The following is an 18,494-nucleotide window of genomic DNA, read 5'->3' as shown; positions in this document are numbered from 1 at the left end:
GACTGGTTTCGGGACGGCATTTGACTCCGTGTCCTTGCCGAAGGCCAAGAGAATGAGTTTGTCTGGATTCTGTGTTTAGGGATAAGATTTTAAGATTTATAAGAATGCCGGCCTTTCAATGCATGCTTGATGTTCTGAAGGAAGCCGTTTTGGACACTGTGGAGCGAATCCGCAGACATGAATGAGGCATACGTCACCCGGACTCCAAAGGGAGACGGATACGGAATATGGGGATACGAAAAGAGTTCATAGTTTTAAAGACCAGGTGCATACCAACGTTCCGGCACCCAGGGTACAAAGGAAGCATCCCTGACGTAACCTTTGCATCACTGGTAACATCAGTAGACGAGTGGCGAGTTCTGGAGGACTTCTCCGCAAATGACCACCAGCACATTGCGTTTGAAGTGGTTGACGCTATTTGTCGGGGAGCATCAACTCACCTGCGCGTGAAATGTCCCAAGGGCGAACTTTGAGAGATTGATCGAAGCCCCTAGAACAGACAGAGTCGAGCTGAACGATGCTTCTGGGGCACCACGCTACCACTTCGCCACTGGCACTATGTACTGATGCACGGCGGAAACTGCCGACTTACCGACGGAGTATTACAAACTGTGCCTTTTGGCGCAACATTTTCACGCCCGCAAGGAACCATATCAGCTAAAGGATGGTGCGGATCAGTTAAAAGGACAGCGCAGTGTGATAAATAAAAGCGAAGCTGCGACTGGCAACACCCAGTTAACGAGGTAAATGAGGATTCGTGGAGACCTGGTTACAAACTTGTTACCCGGAAAATCGGAGCTCTGGAGAAACCCTGAATATTTAGATGGATCACATTGCGCGGATACTTTTCCCCAGACATCCCATACAGATTGAAGGCAACAATGCCGAATGCGGCGAAGAGGTCCCATTTTCACTATGAAATAACTCAACGGGGAAATTCTCACTATGAGGCACTATGAAGGCGCCAGGTACGTTCCACCAACGGCCAAACTTACTGCTCCCCCGATTCAATGCTTACCTGAAGGAGGACATTTTTCCTTGTTGTTGGTTGATTAGTAAAAAAAGGAAACACTAAGCTGCTATCTACATTCCAATCGTTGTGTATGCTTGACACGGTCGGGAAAGTCCCTGAAAAGATCAACAGGAGGAGACTCGCTGACGCGATCCATGCTGCCGAAGACTTATAACCAAGGCAGTTAGGATTCAGGAAATCCATAGTGGATGCTGTGGTGCTAAGGGTGGTAGATGCGGTTCATCGAGCTGAGGCGCACAGTCGCCAATCACAATGAATAGTGCTCCTCATAACGCTTGATGTCAGAAATCCCTTCAATTCCATAAGATGGACAGATATGCTAGAGACACATTAGAAAACTCATTCCCCGTGCCGAGCTATATCTTGCGAATGCGACATTATCTAAGAGACCATTCCCTGCTACAGTTCGAAGGTATGGGCTGACGCCTTCAGCAAGAGCATATATTGTAACCGCTTTATCCAAGTACTTGGGGTGCTTTGCTGGCGTCTCAGGACCGGTTTTGATTCGGATCGCGGGAATGATAACCGCTGCCATCCTTGCTAAGGAAGGTGAAGCCATCTACAGCCTCAAGAGAAAAGATTTAGGAGAGATGGTTGCCCGTGATGAATGGAACACTTTTATTTTACTGTAAGCTATTTTCGTTTCCTCATAGTTGATTAAGGCTGACTTCAAGAAATTTTAATACAGAAGAAAACTACAAAATTATGCATTATAGTACAATAATTACATTAATTTAATTATGGTGTAATATGTATAAAATATGGCAGAACGCTCAGTGGTGCCTTATAGTTCATCAACCATCTGGGGCCTTCGTAAACAATTCCTGTATTACCATCTTCCCATTTTCCGACTGGCAGGTATATATCACGTTCTTCTTGTCCTTGCTCTAATATTGGAGCCGAAATCACATCATTCCCAAGCATGAATTCTGTCATAAAAAAGTAACTCAACTGAAAACCATTCGAATTTCGATACCATCAAAGGATCTAAAGTCATGTGTACTTACGATCATGAATCTGATGGGCAACGACATCGTATGGATCAACCCACCATAATGGAGGATTTATAGGTTCGCCTAGTGTTGTAGCTATATTGGCACGTCTCAAGATCAAATCAGTGTATTTGTCATGCAACTGAGTCATTGCCAAACTTATGTTCACAGTTTCCTGATCGAAATCCCATGGAACATAAGAAAATTGCAGACTGGGCATGAACACATTTGCTTGGAGCCATCGAATGAATAGTTCTTTATCCGGGAGCTGGCCATATCCATTTCCACCAATCATATCTGGCAAAACGTAAGGATACCCGGCAAGATTCATTTGAAGTAAAGTGGTTACAAGAGTTCTTAATCCATTATTCCATCCCCAGTTTGAGTCCTTGTCGATCATTCGTACAAAAATTGGAAGATCCTGAGTTGCTTCCGCAGATCGAACCTCAATCATTGGTCCGAATTTAGCAACGGTACGAATATAGGCGCTTGTAAATGAATCTGGACTTAAAGCGGTATCACCTTGGAGAACAGGATCCTGTTGACAAAAATTTAGACTTGAGACTGCCACTAGCAAAGGGATGGAGGTCAACTTAAATATCCTTACTCACCTTCGGAATCCAACTACTCTCTCCTGCATCGAATTTGAAGCTATCTATACCCGCATCGGTTTGTAATTTTCTCAATCGATTGCTGAACCACTCAGCTGCCTCCGGTTTAGTAAAATCAATAGCACCAGCCTGACCAGTTTCACTATCCCACCATTGTGTGACCGGACTTCCAGATTGATCGAGTACCAAATAACCATTTTGTTTAGCTTCGTCGTACCATGGTTGGCAATCTTTATTAATGAAGGGATGTATCCACAATGTCACACGGAATCCTTTTGCCTTCAACTCTTCGGTCGTAGCAGTTATATTGGAGAATTTCGAGTTACGGAATGTCAAAGATCCGTAACACTCTTCCCAATCATCATCGATTTCCAGTTGACTATTTTCGAATTGATATTGAAGGATTTCATCAGAGAATTCTTGAACCACTTTCTCATCTATGTCCTTCTTGTATCGAGCCCATGTAGACCAAATAGGGTAACGAATCATTCGTTCATCGGGAACGCCTGAAGGCTTATGGAGGAAGTTGGTTACAGCTGCCATATGGGCTTCACGAACATTCTGGGCAATTCCAATCTGGTACTCAAAATTAAAGAACTCATCATCTGTATTGTAAGGTGATGCTTTTCTTGCATTGAAGCACAACTGATCAGTATGACCTTCACTATTTTGATTCAGGAATAAAGGCACGTCTTCGTCAACATAAATAAATACACCTCGGGAATTCAACCAGTAGCGTTCAGCAATAGCACAATTGTCAGCAGATTTTGTGACATAAGAATAGTTAGCGAACTCAGACTTTTCTACAGGCCAATACTGCGAAAACTGCTCTGATCCTCCATACCAACTGATTCGACCAATTTCCAAATTTACACAATCTTGTGGAGCATCTCCTTTTGTAACATTACGCGAAACTTTGTATATTGAAAGGTTGGGGGTGTCTTTGGTAATCTGAATTTGAAGTTGTCTACCACCTGCTCCCACAAGGATTACCCCATCGGTAATTCGTCGAAAGTCCGACCGCGCGAATTGGCTATCCAATTTGAAAGATTGTAGAATTTGGTCATCTAGAACGAAAAAAATGGAATAGATTATTAGGGATGATTTTATTGATGGAAATTTCTTGGAAAATTCTGAATGCACTTAAACATGAGTTTGGCAGTATTTTGTATGTGCACCAATTTTACATCTGTGAACAAGGACCCATAACTCCAGCTAAATATATATCATCATCATCATCAACGGCGCAACAACCGATATCCGATAACTCGAGACATCCCGGTTTTGCGCCAAAGCTCCATCTCAGGCAGGGTTTGCCTGGCTTCTTATTTCACCATAGGTATTGCCCTTATAGACATTCCGGGTTGGATCAGCCTCATCCATACGAATTAAGTGACCCGCGAACCGTAACCTATTGGGCCGAATTTTATCCACAACCTGGCGGCCATGGTTTCCATCGACTCCTGGCAACTATTTCTCCGATACTTGGTGGTGGTAGTATTTGTCCGTAGTCTTCAGTTGGCAGGACCTCCAACTCGCCGATGTTCTGGTTGTCCAGTAGTCCATCGAAGTACTCAACCCATCGCTCCAATATGCCTATTCTGCTGGAAGTCAGATTTCCCTCTTTGTCTCGCCAGGATGAGCATCGAGGTATGTAAGGCTTTATCCTATGGACTTGTTGGTAAAACTTGCGTGCCAGGTAAGTTTGCTCCCTGTACTTTTCAAATTCGTAGATCGATCTGTTGGTTCTTCCAGGCTTCCTTTTTCCATCTGTGAAGTCGCTTCTCCGCTCACCAGAGTTCGTGGTAAGGCTCTGCACGTGCCCGCTTCCTTTGAGAATGCAACATTACTCGGTATGCCGCATTCTTCCGTTCCGTTAATAATAATAATAGTTGGCGCAAAAATCCATATTGGATCTGGGCCTTGAAGTGTGTTAGAGCACTTCATTCAAGATCGTAACGGTACACTACAGTACACTGTAGGAGGCAATGTGGTCAGCATTACGCTCGCCCAAGATTATTACCCTGATTTGACTCAGGTACTCATTCACAGCTGAGTCGACTGTTATCCGACATCTAGTTACGATAACAAATCCCACCGCCACCAGTGAGATTTGAACCGCGATCTTCCACTACGACAGCCCAGTGCTCTAACCACTTGAGCCATCCGGACACACATTCCGTTGCTAGCTTATATTCAGGATCCAGGATCTCTGTTGACTGCGGTTATTGCGGCATTCACTTAGCCCTTGTAAGTGTTGCGGAGAGCTGTATTGTGGATAGCTTCAGTGTTAACTCTCACCTGATTGTCAGAGGGGATTGTGGGTGATGTTATTATTCGAGCTCGGAGCACCATGCCAACGAGTTGGTGATCCGAGTTTATATTGGCCCCCCTATATCTTCTGACATTCATTAAGGCTGAGAGGTGGCAACGTGCTATCAACACGTGGTCAATTTGGTTGAAAGTGGTCCCGTCTGAAGAGGCCCACGTTTGTTTGTGGGCCGTTTCTGGTGCAAACCAGGTACTTCCAACAAACATTTCGTGTGACACTACTAACTGAATAACCGCTCATAATCAATCATTTGTATTTTGATACATAGCTTACGGGAGCCAACTTATCGTCTGAATACGGGGTCCTACCCTACTTGGCTGTTAAAATCCCCAAGCATGATTTTGATATCATATCTGGGACAGGCTTCGAGGGTTCGTAGAAGATATCCTTTTCCGACTCTGCAGTCTCCTCTGTAGGGATGTAAACGTTAATGAGGCTTATATTTCTAAATTTGCCTCGCAAACGCAGAGTGCATAGCTGTTCGCTTATATTTCTAAAGCCGATAACAGCAGGTTTCGTTTTTTGGTTGACTAAGAAACCTACTCCGAGCACATAGTTTACTGAATAGCCGCTATAATATATAGTGTAGTGACTCTTCTCCAGGAAACCTGTCCCCTGTCCAACGCATTTCCCGCAACGCTGTTACATCAGCCCTATATTGGGGCAGGGTATCGGTTAGCTGCTTGGCAGCCCCACCTCTGTACAGGGAGCACACGTTACATGAGAAAATGCGCAAATCATTATTCCGTTTTCGTTGTCGGGTTCGTCATTGTGTTATCAGTCCAGTCCAAAGCTCCTGTTGTAGCTTCGTAGCTTCGGTTTTCCGTGTAAGGTTGTCAGCCCTACCCAACGCCCAATTTGGAAGACCAGTTGGTACAATTTTTCCCGTTTTTAGGCGCGGGAGACTCGTCTTCATCCTTCTCCGTCTACAGTTTTTCGTTAAGAAAGAGCTCTCAGCGGTCACCACGTGGAGGTGGAGATAGGGTTTGGTAGTAGAGCTGTTGGTGTTGGTTTAGCAGGCGTTTCCTAGGTTTTATGCTCCATCGTGAGTACCAATCCACCTATAACACACTTTCACCACCAAGGTGTATAAACATGCAGCGGAAAACATCCCTTTGCCCAGTTAAGTTTTCTTGTATTCCGTATTCTATTTTTGTTGCACCCATTTGAAACCGAAGTTCCATATATGCATCCATAGTGGGTGGGGATGGGCTAATTTCTATTCCTTGACTAATAGCTTACCGTGCTCCCAGGGATCTACTTTCCTTTTGTGGAGTCCAGGAAACCATAGAACGTAGACAATGAAGCAGTTGGTCCCTCTTACCGTGGTCGCTAAATAGACACATTTTGTTGAAAACACCGATGTATTGTCGGTTTTGTACTTGAGGCGGAAATCCTATCTTTGAGATGAAACTGCATTTTTGGCAAGCGGGCTATCTTGAATGATTTTGAACAATTTTGAATTTAATGTCTTGATCTTTAAAATTTTTAAGGGGGCAGTAGTGTTTTTCTATTCTCTGGAGGCGGCGCGTTTGACAGTGCACAAACAACATGAAGCGGGGTAGATTTGGTGAGACCAGTACCTTTCCTGAATTCTGCGGCAGTCAGAGAATTAAACTTCTTGTGCCTTATTTGACAACATTTAAAAAGGAATTGGCAGCATATTCTATGATCGGTCTGATCGCTCATCAGTAAATCCTTAGGCTTCCTTTTGTGTGGAGTCCCCAACTGTGTCTAGTGAAGTTGAAAATCTTTGGAGCACTTTTGACCTGGCCGATGACATTGTCCACATGGCCTCTAATGGTAAGAAAGGCTATTAGTGTTCTGGCAGGATACATGATTGATTTTTCGCGGTCTAATTTAGAGTTTAAATTCATTCCTACGACTTTTCATGATCGCTATGGCGTTTGATTTCTCCAGATTCAAGGTAAGTTTAAGTCTGTTGCATACCTCTGAAAATTGGCGACTATGCTGCCTGAGTAGTTTTTGCCCTTGAATTATCCGTTGCAATTATGAGAAAATCATCCGTGTCCATAGATTGAAGAGGATAGGGCGTAGAACACACCCTTGGGGAATGCTGTTTTTAATTGAGACAGAATCGTCATCAATCATCAGTTTGTTGGACTTCATGAACGTAAATGGCAATATCTGAAGTCTCATTGTGGTCCAAAGTAGACCTTCAAGCACTTCCAAATCAACCCACTCACATACATTTTTTATGTCAAAGGAGACAGACAACCAGCACCTTTTATTACTTTTCACTACTGTTATGCGAAGTAACAGTCCATTTAGGCATGCAGTGGTAGATTAGCCTTTTCAATATGCATAGCGTTTATTTAGTAGACATTGAAAAGTCTTGATGAAGACCTCCTCCATGCTCTTAATATAGTATGCTGGCCCCAAGCCCAGGTAAAGGAGGAAGATTTGAGGCAACGTACTTTGTACTATCATCAGTAAAACAAAAATAAAATCCTGAGATCAGGGAAAAAGATAAATAGAGTATAGTTGGAGCTATTCCAATATGCTAAATCCTACCTGATCTCTCTTGGTGACAGGTACCGCAACAGGCCGAACAAGAAAATGCATACAATGTCGTCACAAGCCTCGGTCCACCTTAGTCGACGCCGCAGGACGGGCCCCGGTCCTGTCGAGAAATGGGCAAGGATCCTTGACACATGGGCGTGTCAAGACGTAAGTTAGTCCGAGCAAAAGCAAAACAAATACGTTTCAGCACGCTAAATATCGACGAGTTGGAGGTCCCGCCAACTGAAGACGACGGCAATTAACCAGCGTTTTATCGTCGAGAAACTTGTGGTAGAGGCATTTCTTTTCACGGACCTTCATTTCAACATCGTCATTCCAAAGCTAAGTATCTCGGTTGATGTACCGCTTATCTTTCTTGGTTTCCCCGAGGGCTGCAGAAGCCGCTTAGTGGATGAAGTCTTTCATTTGGTTCCACGAGTCTTCCACATTCGTAATGGTTTATAAGAATGACAACCGGGAAGCAAAGAAAAACGATCGCTGTCCCCCGAGCGGATCATTACAAAAACCTTTACGATAAACTGAATACTCGGGATGGCGAGAGAGATCTGTATCGACTTGCCAAAAGCCGAAACGAACGCACACAGGATATCGAACACTTCTGTTGCGTTAATGACAAGAACGGCACTTTGCTTCCCGGCGGTCGAGTCGCGACGGATAGATGGCTAGAATACTTCGAGCAGATTTCAACTGAAGAATTTGCTTTTCCTCCACAATCATTGCCGACATATGAAGCAGTTCCACCTGTAGCACAATTGAAGTCGAGAAGGCAATAAAACGAATGAAAACAGGGAAAGCCACAGGACCTGACAACATCGCACCTGAACTCTGGAAAGCGAAGAACTGGGACCCAACACTATGGCTCAGTGAATTTTTTAACAGGGTTATTCAGGAAGGTAGAAGACCATCTGACTGGCAAGAAAGTACCACAGTTCCAATATGGAAAAAGAAAGGTTGTCCAGCAGAATGCTGAAATTGCCGTCCGATTCGGTTACTTTCATATACCATGAAGATTTTTGAACGCATTCTTGACAACCGTCCTATCGCTCTCTATAGTTATGAGTGTTGGCCGCCTATAAAAGACAATGAACAGCGTCTTGTGGTAATTGAAACAAAGATGTTGCTTTGGACTAGTGGCGTGACTCATTTTGATCACATCAGAAATAAGGATGTCCCCGATCGATATGGGCTTGCACCGATCGTGGAAAAACCTGCGAAAGAGGCGTCTTCGATGGTATGGTCACGTATTTCGCGCTAACGGGAATTCACTTACCAAGATTGGTCTGAACGTCGAAATTGATGTTAAAGGACTAAAAGGCCGACCGAAATAATGCCAGCTTGATACGCTGGATGAGGATTTAAAAGCCGCGAGATTGCATCCAGATCAATCCGCTTGTGAACGGGACAAAGGCTGGAGAAAAAAGAAGAAAAGTCTTGATAAAGTAATCGAGTCTGGCCTTCACTAGGAAGTTTACCACTTTAGCAAAAAAAGTTTTCAATAAAGTGCGTGTCAAGTTCCTTAGATCACTAAAATCTTTATTCTTCTTGAATATGAGAACGACTTTGACCAAATGTTGTTGAGAGCTTCCAGGAACGCAATCTTTCTTTGCTTATTTGTCTGATACTTCTTCTTGAGATGATCGGAATTTTTTAATGGTAGATATACAAATTTATTAGACGTCTTTTTTATTCTCCTAATTAATGCAAATACGAAGAGTGCGATATCTCATGAAACTGCGAATCTTGATTTTCGCCACCAATCGAAGAGGTGAGTATCTTCTTGAATTTATTCTTAGCAATAAGTTGGAAATATACAACATAGGAAACACTCCAACATTTGTTACCAGCACCAGACAAGAGGTACTAGGCATAACTCTAGGAAATACTCTAACGACGGGGCTGGTCAGGAGTTGGAGGGTGTCGGATGAACCCCCTATGTCTGGTCACAGAATAATCAGATTCGATATTGAGGGTAACTCCGAAAGAAAAAGAATAATAAGGAATCCCAGGAAAATGGATTGGGAATCATATGCAACGCACTTGAGCAACAATAAGGCCCACCTTGCAGGGGGCGATGACATCAACTGGAACTAGAAACAGTGGTGGAAAACCTCAACACAGTAGTTATTGACGCATATGAGGCCTGCTGTCCAGCTAAGATAGTTAAGTCAATATAGTGGAACAGAAACCTGGCCAGGATAAGAACAGAGGTACGAAAGCTCTTCAACCGGGCAAAACAAACCGGACACTGGCAAAGGTACAAAAATTCACTGACTGCGTATAGCAACGCGGTCAGGGAAGCAAAACGGAACAGCTTCAGGGAATTCTGTGAAGAGGTCGAACAGGTAGCCAAAGACATGGCGATCTCCACTGCCTATTTGAAGAAGGAAGATGGAACATTTACCGATAATGAGGACGACAGGGTACACCTGCTTCTTAGAACTCATTTCCCGAAGTCCTACCCCACGACGGCAGACGACAACATTCTGCCTGGCGCCCCAACAACGAATAAAAGGGGAAGCAAGGAGAACTATCAAAAGAGGTATGCTCAGAAGCTAGGCTAAGGTGGGCAGTGGGAACTTTTAAACCAATGAAATCACCAGGAGTAGATGGCACTTTCCCAGCACTAATCCAGAGAAGCTTCGCAATCATCTTAGAGTCTCTTCTGAGACCGTTAAGGGGCAGCATAGCCTTGGGATATATACCAAGGGCTTGGAGACGGGAAACGTGGTCGTTATTTCGAAAGTGGGTAAAAAGGATCTTTTTCGCCCTAAATCTTTCAGACCAATTTCTCGTACTCAAAACGGTGGAGAAGGTCATAAACAATTATATTAGAACTAACGTTCCAAAGCGTGATCCCCTATATCAGTGTCAACACGCTTACCGGGCACCATGGTAAACTGAAACTGCTCTGTATCAGCTGACGGATGTACTACGGAATGCTATAGAAACAAAAAAAATAGTACTGCAACACATTGCACACAGAGATACAAGATGCCCGGAGCCGCAAGGGAGTGGGAAATACCCTGTCATTTTGGATGGGCAAAATGCTAGAAAGCAGAAGTATCGACAGGTCCAAATTCTATTGTCATGAACACTACTCAAGATTGTCCACAGGGCAGGGTACTATCGCCGCTTATGTGGAGTTTGGTAGGGGACAAACTCCTGGACGTGCTAACAAATACTGGAATACAAGTCCAGGGTTATGCGGATGATATTGTTCTGTTTCAGTAGGGGTATATATAAAGATACCCGATGTGATAGAATCCAAACTGGACTAAGGGTTACTAGTGCCTACTAGGTGGGACTGCGGATCAATCCACCCAAAACAACCATAGTACCATTCAGCAGGAGACGTAAGTTTGAACACCTGAGCCATGAGAAACAGAGATAAAATATTTAGGAACAACGCTAGACCAAAAATCACTCTGGAAGACACATGTCGGAAACACTTGTCGGAAAGCCACGGGGGCTCTGATGACTTGTAGGTCCATAGCAGGAAAAAAAATTGAGTTGCAGCCCGAAGATACTACTTTGGATATATACTGCAATAGTAAGACCAATGATTACCTATGGAGCGGTAATCTGGGCAGAAAAAACTGAACTTAGCACACAAGCCAAAGACTGGTTTGCGTGTGTATCAGTGGGGAAATGAGGACATGCCCAACGGCATTCTTGGAAGTCCTTCTGGGATTAACCCCTCTCCATCTGCACATACAGATATAGGCAAGAAGAGCAATATTCAGGATAGTCGGGAGTATCAGTGAGGCGGGGAGCTGCCTAAATCGAAGGAAGATTGATATTCTTTCTAGGCGGTATCTCGAATTATTGATACCAAGAAGTTTGAAATAGAAATAAGAAGGCAAACTGGGAGAGCGTGGCTGTGACATGCGGCTTAAACCAGAAACTGATTACTCGGTACACTGACGGATCCCTCACAGCAGAGGGAGTGGTTGCCGGTGTCATTGATCCAAGGAAAATGTACTTGGAGCTAGCATATTCCAGGAGGAAATACACGCCATAGACAGATGTGCCTCCTTTAATCTCCAAAGGAATTACAGGGGGCAAAACATTACTATTCTCGCCGACGACCAAGCAGCGATCAAGGCACTTAGGTGCAACCAGGTGAATTCTAAACTGTTATGGGAATGCCTTGCGAGACTGAATACACTCGGCTCGTCCAACAAGGTCTGGATACTCTGGATTCCAGGCCATGTTGGGCTGGAAGGAAATGAGGCAGCGGACGAACTAGCCAAGAAGGGAGCTGCGACGCCTTTGCACGGGCCAGAGCTCTCCGGTTCGGTTGAGGGAACTATACCGGACCTTTATTCGCTTGGGTTCGTAGGGGGTCTACCAGGAATGGAGCAGTCCAGGGTGCTTGTTGGGGCATACGAACCCAAGCACATAAAGGATTGCTTAAACCTCACCAAAAAAAACCTCCGAACCATAGTGGGAATTCTCACTGGTCACTGTCGGCTAAACTATCACCTAGGGAAGCTGCGGAGTGTGATGAAACCTCTATACACGTTCTGGGTAGGTAGTGGTAGGTTGTTAGAAAAAAAGCAAAGTTGGGTTTAAACAATTCATTACATCACTCCAACTTACCTCGAACTATGTTATATTCCACTCCATCAGTTTTGTCGAAAAAGTTCAAAGTTAATCCACTATTTGGAAATTGAAATGACGACGATACCGTATCAGCTTCACTTAGTGCAATAGAAGCAACTGCCACCAAAAATAAATTAAATATAATTTGGCCAATCATTGCAGCCAAGTGACTCTCATTCTCAACCGCACAATGAAAGATATCGAACTGAACTTGCGGAATCTTCAGGGTAATCCAGCGTTTTTATACCGCTTGAAATGATTGATAGACTTAATTATGTGATAACAATGAATGCAAATCATAATCTCACTAAGTATGTTTATTCACTGTCGAATATCGGTGGAAATACAACGGAATTGACAATTGATTTGGGGATTAGAGTATAACATGCTCAATACACTTGAAGGCGATATAAAATTTCCTACTAATAGCGATTACTCGTACTCTTCGCTCAAATGTTCATGGATTTTTTTTCAAGTGTGGTGTTCTTGGGTGTCGACAACGAACCATGCTTATCAGGATCTACCAAGTGGCGATTATAATAAGTTAAAACTTCACACACAATAAAGAAGATAGAAACCGAATTGTTCAAAATTACATGAATGCTGGTCTTTCCGCTCATTTACCGCGAGATAACCACCTACTGATATTAAACCCCCGATTACCTGTGGAAGCAGTTAAAATGTCCCCTGTAGGTCACCTCTGTCGATAACCTTTCAATGTGAGACGATAACTTTGCTGAGGAACTAAAGGATATTGAAATGGTTTTCTTCTACATATTTACCTATCAGTAACGGTTGCCCTAAAACAGAGAAAAAATGTAGTCTCAATGTAGCTGAATGAGGTCGCATTCACGGGAGATGGATTTTATTCGCCCTTTTCGGGATTAATTTGATCTAATAATGCATTCTATAGTGTGCAATTACCTTAAGTTCCGCCGCTCCCCGAAGCGACAGTTCTCTGTCGACGTCGCCGATGGTGTGATGTAAGCCTAGCTCTGCCGTTGTGACGTGTATCAGGAGCCAGCCCCTTTGGGACCCTGGTCGGGTTGTGTGCATTGAACCGGTGTTAGTAGACCGCGATGCTCCAATCCAGCGCTGATTCGTCCGTGAATTCCGGGATCAACTAAGCGTAGGTCAGTCCTCAGGGAACTGGGATAGGTACTGTGTCCCCGAGGGTGCACCCATTCCTGCCTATTACGGCCCGCTCCCTTGCACACGATGCCCTGGTGAATTTTCCATGGAGAATACACATAAACCAACAATAAAAATCGACGAAATAACAAGGAAGAAGGAAGACCTGAGTGTGTTTGAGCGCGGCACAAAAATACGTAGTTCATTACAGCGATCAACGAAAGAGGTAGCGAGAGCTGAAATACCCGATGTGACCCCGGTCAAAATCGCTAGTCCTGAGCAGATGGATTCGGATACAAACCGAGTGCAAGTACAATCGACCGTCCTAGCTAGAGCCGAAGAGGAAAGGCTCATCTGGAAATGCGTAGCACTGGTGAAGCGTATGCAATCGGTAACGTTCCTGAATGGGAACGCCATTAAAGGCGTCAAAAACAGGCTTTATAGGCGAACGTGAAAAGCAACGAAAGAAGATTGGAGAGCAGAAACAGCCGCACCCTCCGCGGATCGCAGATAACCCACTGCAAAGCGGAAAAAGGACAACGTGCCTCAAGGAGACTTTCTCAAAGTAATTTCCAGGGCCCAAAAAAAGGCGAAGAAGGAAAAAAGGAAACAACTGACTACGCCGCCAGAGACCCGCATTTTACGAATTAACATTCACCGGAGTTGCTAGCACAGTTCGCTGCGGAAGTAAATGCTGATCTAGTGCTAATTAGCAAGCAATACCGAAATAAGGACCCGTCTTCATGGCATCTCGACTTATCGGGCGCCGCTGCCATCTGGGTTTCGGGACGACGTTCGACTTCGTGTTCTTGCGGAAGGCCGGGGGAACAGGTTTGTCTGAATCCGGTGTTTAGGGATAACGTTTTTCAGCGTTTACCTGATGCCGAACGAGGCGATGCCGGACTTTCGGCGCCAGCTTGATGCTCTGGAGAACGCTGTTTCAAGCACGGAGGGACGAATCCTGGTAGGTGGTGATTTTAATGCCAGGGATCTTTAATGGGGCATGCCTCAGTCAAACGATAGAGGAAAACTGATTCTGGAAATGGTGGCGAGAACCGGGCTCGTAGTTTTCAACAACGGATCCACGCCAACGTTTAGTTACCCAGGCTATGAAGGAAGCATTCCTGACATCACTTTTGCATCGGAATCGCTGGCATCATCGGTGGACGGGTGGCGAGTCCTAGACGACTTCTCGGCAACTGATTACCAGTACATCGCGTTCGAAGTGGTTGACGCTACTTACCGGCGAGCACCAACCCGACGCTCCTCTGCCTGTGGAATGTCGCGAGGGTGAACAACAGGAAGTTTGCCGAAGCTCTTGGAGCAGGCAGAGCCGCGCTGAAAGACGCTCCGTGGGGTGGTAGAGTCGTAGCTGACACCGTCGTAAATTCAGCGATGAACCTGATAAGGGCGGCGTGTGAGACTTCTATTTCTCGGAGTGGCCCCAGCCGCGACTAGCCTTTTATGTACTGGTGGACGGCAGAAATTGCCGACCTACGGAGGGAGCGCCATAAGCTCCACCGTTTGGCACAACGTTTGCACGCCAACGAGGAGGCATCCACCATAAAGGCACAGTATAGATCAGCAAAAAGGAGACTGCGCAGCGCTATAAATAAAAGCAAAGCTCGCGGCTGGCAGAACCTTATCAACTAGGTGAATGAGGACCCGTGGGGACTTGGCTATAAGCTTGTTATCGGGACTCTGCGAAGGCCCTGCATACTGAGTACCGAACAGATGGACCGCATTAGGCGTTGTTCCCCAGACATTCTGTACGGGTTGATGTCAATAACGCGGAAAGCATCGTGGATTGCCAGGCAGTTCGGGTTCAGAACAGAGAAATCTACAGTGGATGCTGTAATGGAGGTCGCAGATGCGGTTCATCGTGCCGAGGCACACAGGCGCCGATCTCGAGAGATAGTGCTCCTCATAACGTTTGATGTTAGAAATGCCTTCAATTCCGTAAGATGGACAGATATGCTAGGCACATTGGAAAACTTATTCCACGTGGCAAGCTATCTCTTGCGGATATTGAGGGATTATCTAAAAGACCGCTCCCTCCTCTATGAGATGGTAGAGGGCCAGAGGAAGATGGAAATCACGTCGGGAATAGCACAGGAATGCATCTTAAGGCCGGACCTATGGAACGGCTCTTATGATAGTCTGCGGAGACTCAATAGGCCCGAAGAGTCAAGCCTGGTCGGTTATGCAAACGACGTTGCAGCACTTGTTGTCGGACACACTGCTGAACAGACTCAAAGCAGATTTGGTATATTGATGCGACAGGTAAGCGGATGGATGAGTGCTCACGGATTCAGTCTTGCGCTGGAAAAAATTGAAGTAGTCATCTTGATCAGAAAGAGAATCCCGACTCTGCGTCCCATATCGATCGGCGAGTTGACTATAGAGTCAAAACCAGCGGGTAAATATCTTGGTATAATGCTCGACTCGAAGATGAGCTTCTTCGAGCAAATCAAAGCAGCAGCGGACAGGACTGCAGCTGGAGTCGCAGCCTTGAGTCGGCTAATGGCGAATGTTAGGAGCCCTATATCTAATAGGATACGTCTCCTTATGGGAGCAACCCAGTCGGTTCTGCTCTATGACGCCGGAGTATGGACTGATGCCCTTGAAAAGGAGGTGCATCGTAAGCGCCTTGCTCAATTGTAAAGACGGGAGCTTTGCGAGTGGCGTCCGCTTATGTCACTGTCTCAAAACCGGCCGTGATGTGATCATGGAAGTGATCTCCCTTGCCGTCCTTGCCAAGGAGCGCAAAGCTATCTACCGCCGTAAGGGCGAGAACTTAAAAGAGGTGGTTGCCCGTGAAGAACGTCAACGCACCCTTATCGAGTGGCAAGTCTTTTGGCAAAAAGAGCCAAGTGGCAGATAGACTGCGCGAGTCATCGACTGAACCGAACGAACGTTGGCTGGTTGAGATTGATTACTTCCTTACCCAACTTTTAAGCGCGCATGGAGGTTTTCAGTCTTACCTGCACAGGACTGGGAAGACGCGATCTCCTGATTGTGTCTTCTTCAATGAGGTGGCGGACGACGCTGAACACATCTTTTTCTCTTGCGAGAGGTGGAACGACTTATGCAGACACAGGGAAGCTCTCTCCAGATAACATTGTCATAGCTATGCTGAAGAGCGCTGGCAGCTGGAATCGTGTTGCGCATTATGTTCGAGCTCTTCTTATTGCGGTGAAGATTGATCTCGACCGGGGACAGGATCGGATGGTAAGGGTTTCCTTGAACTAACAACTCCCTTCCGTTTGTGAAATGAATTCCCTGACTTGAAGGCTCCCAAAGCCGGGAGACCGGGAGGGCTAGCCCGAAGTAATGTGTCAAACGGTTCCAGGCTAGTACTCTGATGACAAGGAGGTGTTTAGATGGTAATCCGGCAGCGTACTGTTGTGTCGCCTACCCTACTCCCAAGAAAAAAAACAAGTCGGGAAATCGGAAACTGGACGCTTCAGGTACGAAAGGTTTTATGTATTTCTTAGTTCGGAATATATACATATAAAAATTAAAATCGTTTTTTGGGATGAGTTGTCCTGAGCTCACCATCTACTTGGCGGGCTGCACATATTTGAGAAGCAGCTTACTCTGCTATTCAGTGCGCGGACTACTATTTCGTAGGCAAGCGCCCAGTACTTTTAAAAATTATAATATTGGCTATGCGGGGCTCAGGACAACTCATCCCAAACAAAAATTTTCATTTTTATTAGCTTAAATCAGTTTAGGTTCTAACAAGGCGATTTCGGTCGTTATAATTCATACCCTTGGCAGGTTTTGAATTCAATATAAACGAGCCAAATGCCACCTGTTGCCGCTTTCGGTAACGCTGCTCCACAGGGTAGAGGCGCTGAGGCAGCGTCTGATGAGATCGCCTCTGCCCTGCCAATATTATAATTTATATATGCATATATTATGTGAGAGTATCCACTTGCAGGTGAGATTCACATTTATAGTCTTGAATTTGCAAAGAAGCAACAACTTTGACCTATTATAACTTTGTTAGTAATTGTGCGATTTCCATCAAACTTGGCAAGACCATGCTCTGTATTATAGCCTACATCAGTGCATGAACTTAAGGAGGGTTTCGCAACCAATTACTAAAAATTATAGTAATATACTATTATTAACTTTATTTGAACAGATATCGATTTGGAAGGTATTTCGGAACCCAGACACCATATAGTGCCAGCCGCCTGATTTTTTCAGATTTTTCGGTAGGGTGGTTTCTTAGAATCATCATCAACAACGCATCAACCGGTTTCCGGTCCAGGCCTGCCTTAATAAGGAACTCCAGACATCCCGGTTTTGCGCCAAGGTCCACGAATTCGATATCCCTAAAAACTGTCTGGCGTCCTGACCTACGTCATCGCTCTATCTTAGGCAGGCTTTCTTAGAATGGCTCCCTTAAAAAAATGACCACTTTCAACCCCCCGCACTCCCCACCTTTCTAACAAATGTTAAAGGTAAGACCGGCTTCGGAAAGTATTTGATTTCATTTGATACCCCACATGACTATATGAAAAAAAAATGTGCGCCCCCCCCTTTTGCATGAATGGGGACCCCTCCCCCTTAAATTCGACGTAAAAGGATGTAACTCACTGTATGCGTGAGCGATCACAGTTCCCACCTTTCTATCAAATGTGGTGTCAATCGCTATAACCGTCTCCGAGCAAAATGCGTGTGACGGACGACATAAAGACAGACAAACAGACAGTCGACAGACAGACAAACAGACCTGGGAGGAGTTGCTAGATCTCCCATCAGGCGCGACTCCAGGTGGCGGATGGGGGCATACCTATTGATGTGTAAATATGTGGGGGGAGTCGGGAGTGGTTTTAGTGGGTATATCTCCCACACTCTGGCGTGCCCAGGTCAGAGTCTTTTGAAGATTTTCACCTCCTTAAAAAAAACGAAGACAGACAGACAGACACAGTAAACCGATTTTAATAAGGTTTTGTTTTACATAGAATCTTAAAAAGAATTCCACTTCGTGTAATCTGTCTGTGGTGCCCTCTCTGCATAAACAAAAAAACAATGTCACAAGATCAGCAGTGTCGTTGTTTGTTAGTTCACCGTGCGAAAACAACCACTCACCGCGGTGCTGATTTGGGCTTAGAGGTTTCTACAAGATTTTCGTTACTGATTACGCTTTACGACGAGATAGTAGAGATATGTCGTGTTGATATTAGGGTTCCCGTTAATGGCGTGAATTTAGTTTTCTTCTTACTATTTTT

The 18,494-nt window shown here is 45.0% G+C and overlaps 1 protein-coding gene across 1 annotated transcript; it reads right to left on the bottom strand.

The window, feature by feature from the left end:
• Positions 1-1,696: 1,696 nt before the first annotated feature.
• Positions 1,697-12,344, bottom strand: LOC119659691 (myogenesis-regulating glycosidase-like). The gene is made up of 4 exons (XM_038067944.1): positions 12,115-12,344; positions 2,637-3,703; positions 2,041-2,563; positions 1,697-1,962 (listed from the first exon to the last, which is right to left on the bottom strand). The coding sequence occupies exons 1-4, from the start codon at positions 12,272-12,274 to the stop codon at positions 1,772-1,774; spliced, it is 1,941 nt and encodes a 646-aa protein (XP_037923872.1). The 5' UTR covers positions 12,275-12,344; the 3' UTR covers positions 1,697-1,771.
• Between the last annotated feature and the right edge of the window lie 6,150 nt (positions 12,345-18,494).

Source organism: Hermetia illucens, chromosome 6 (assembly GCF_905115235.1).
Source record: "Hermetia illucens chromosome 6, iHerIll2.2.curated.20191125, whole genome shotgun sequence".
Classification (NCBI taxonomy): Eukaryota; Metazoa; Arthropoda; class Insecta; order Diptera; family Stratiomyidae; genus Hermetia; species Hermetia illucens.
Note: the sequence above shows the minus strand (reverse complement) of the source record. Positions and strands in the feature narration are given on the sequence as shown.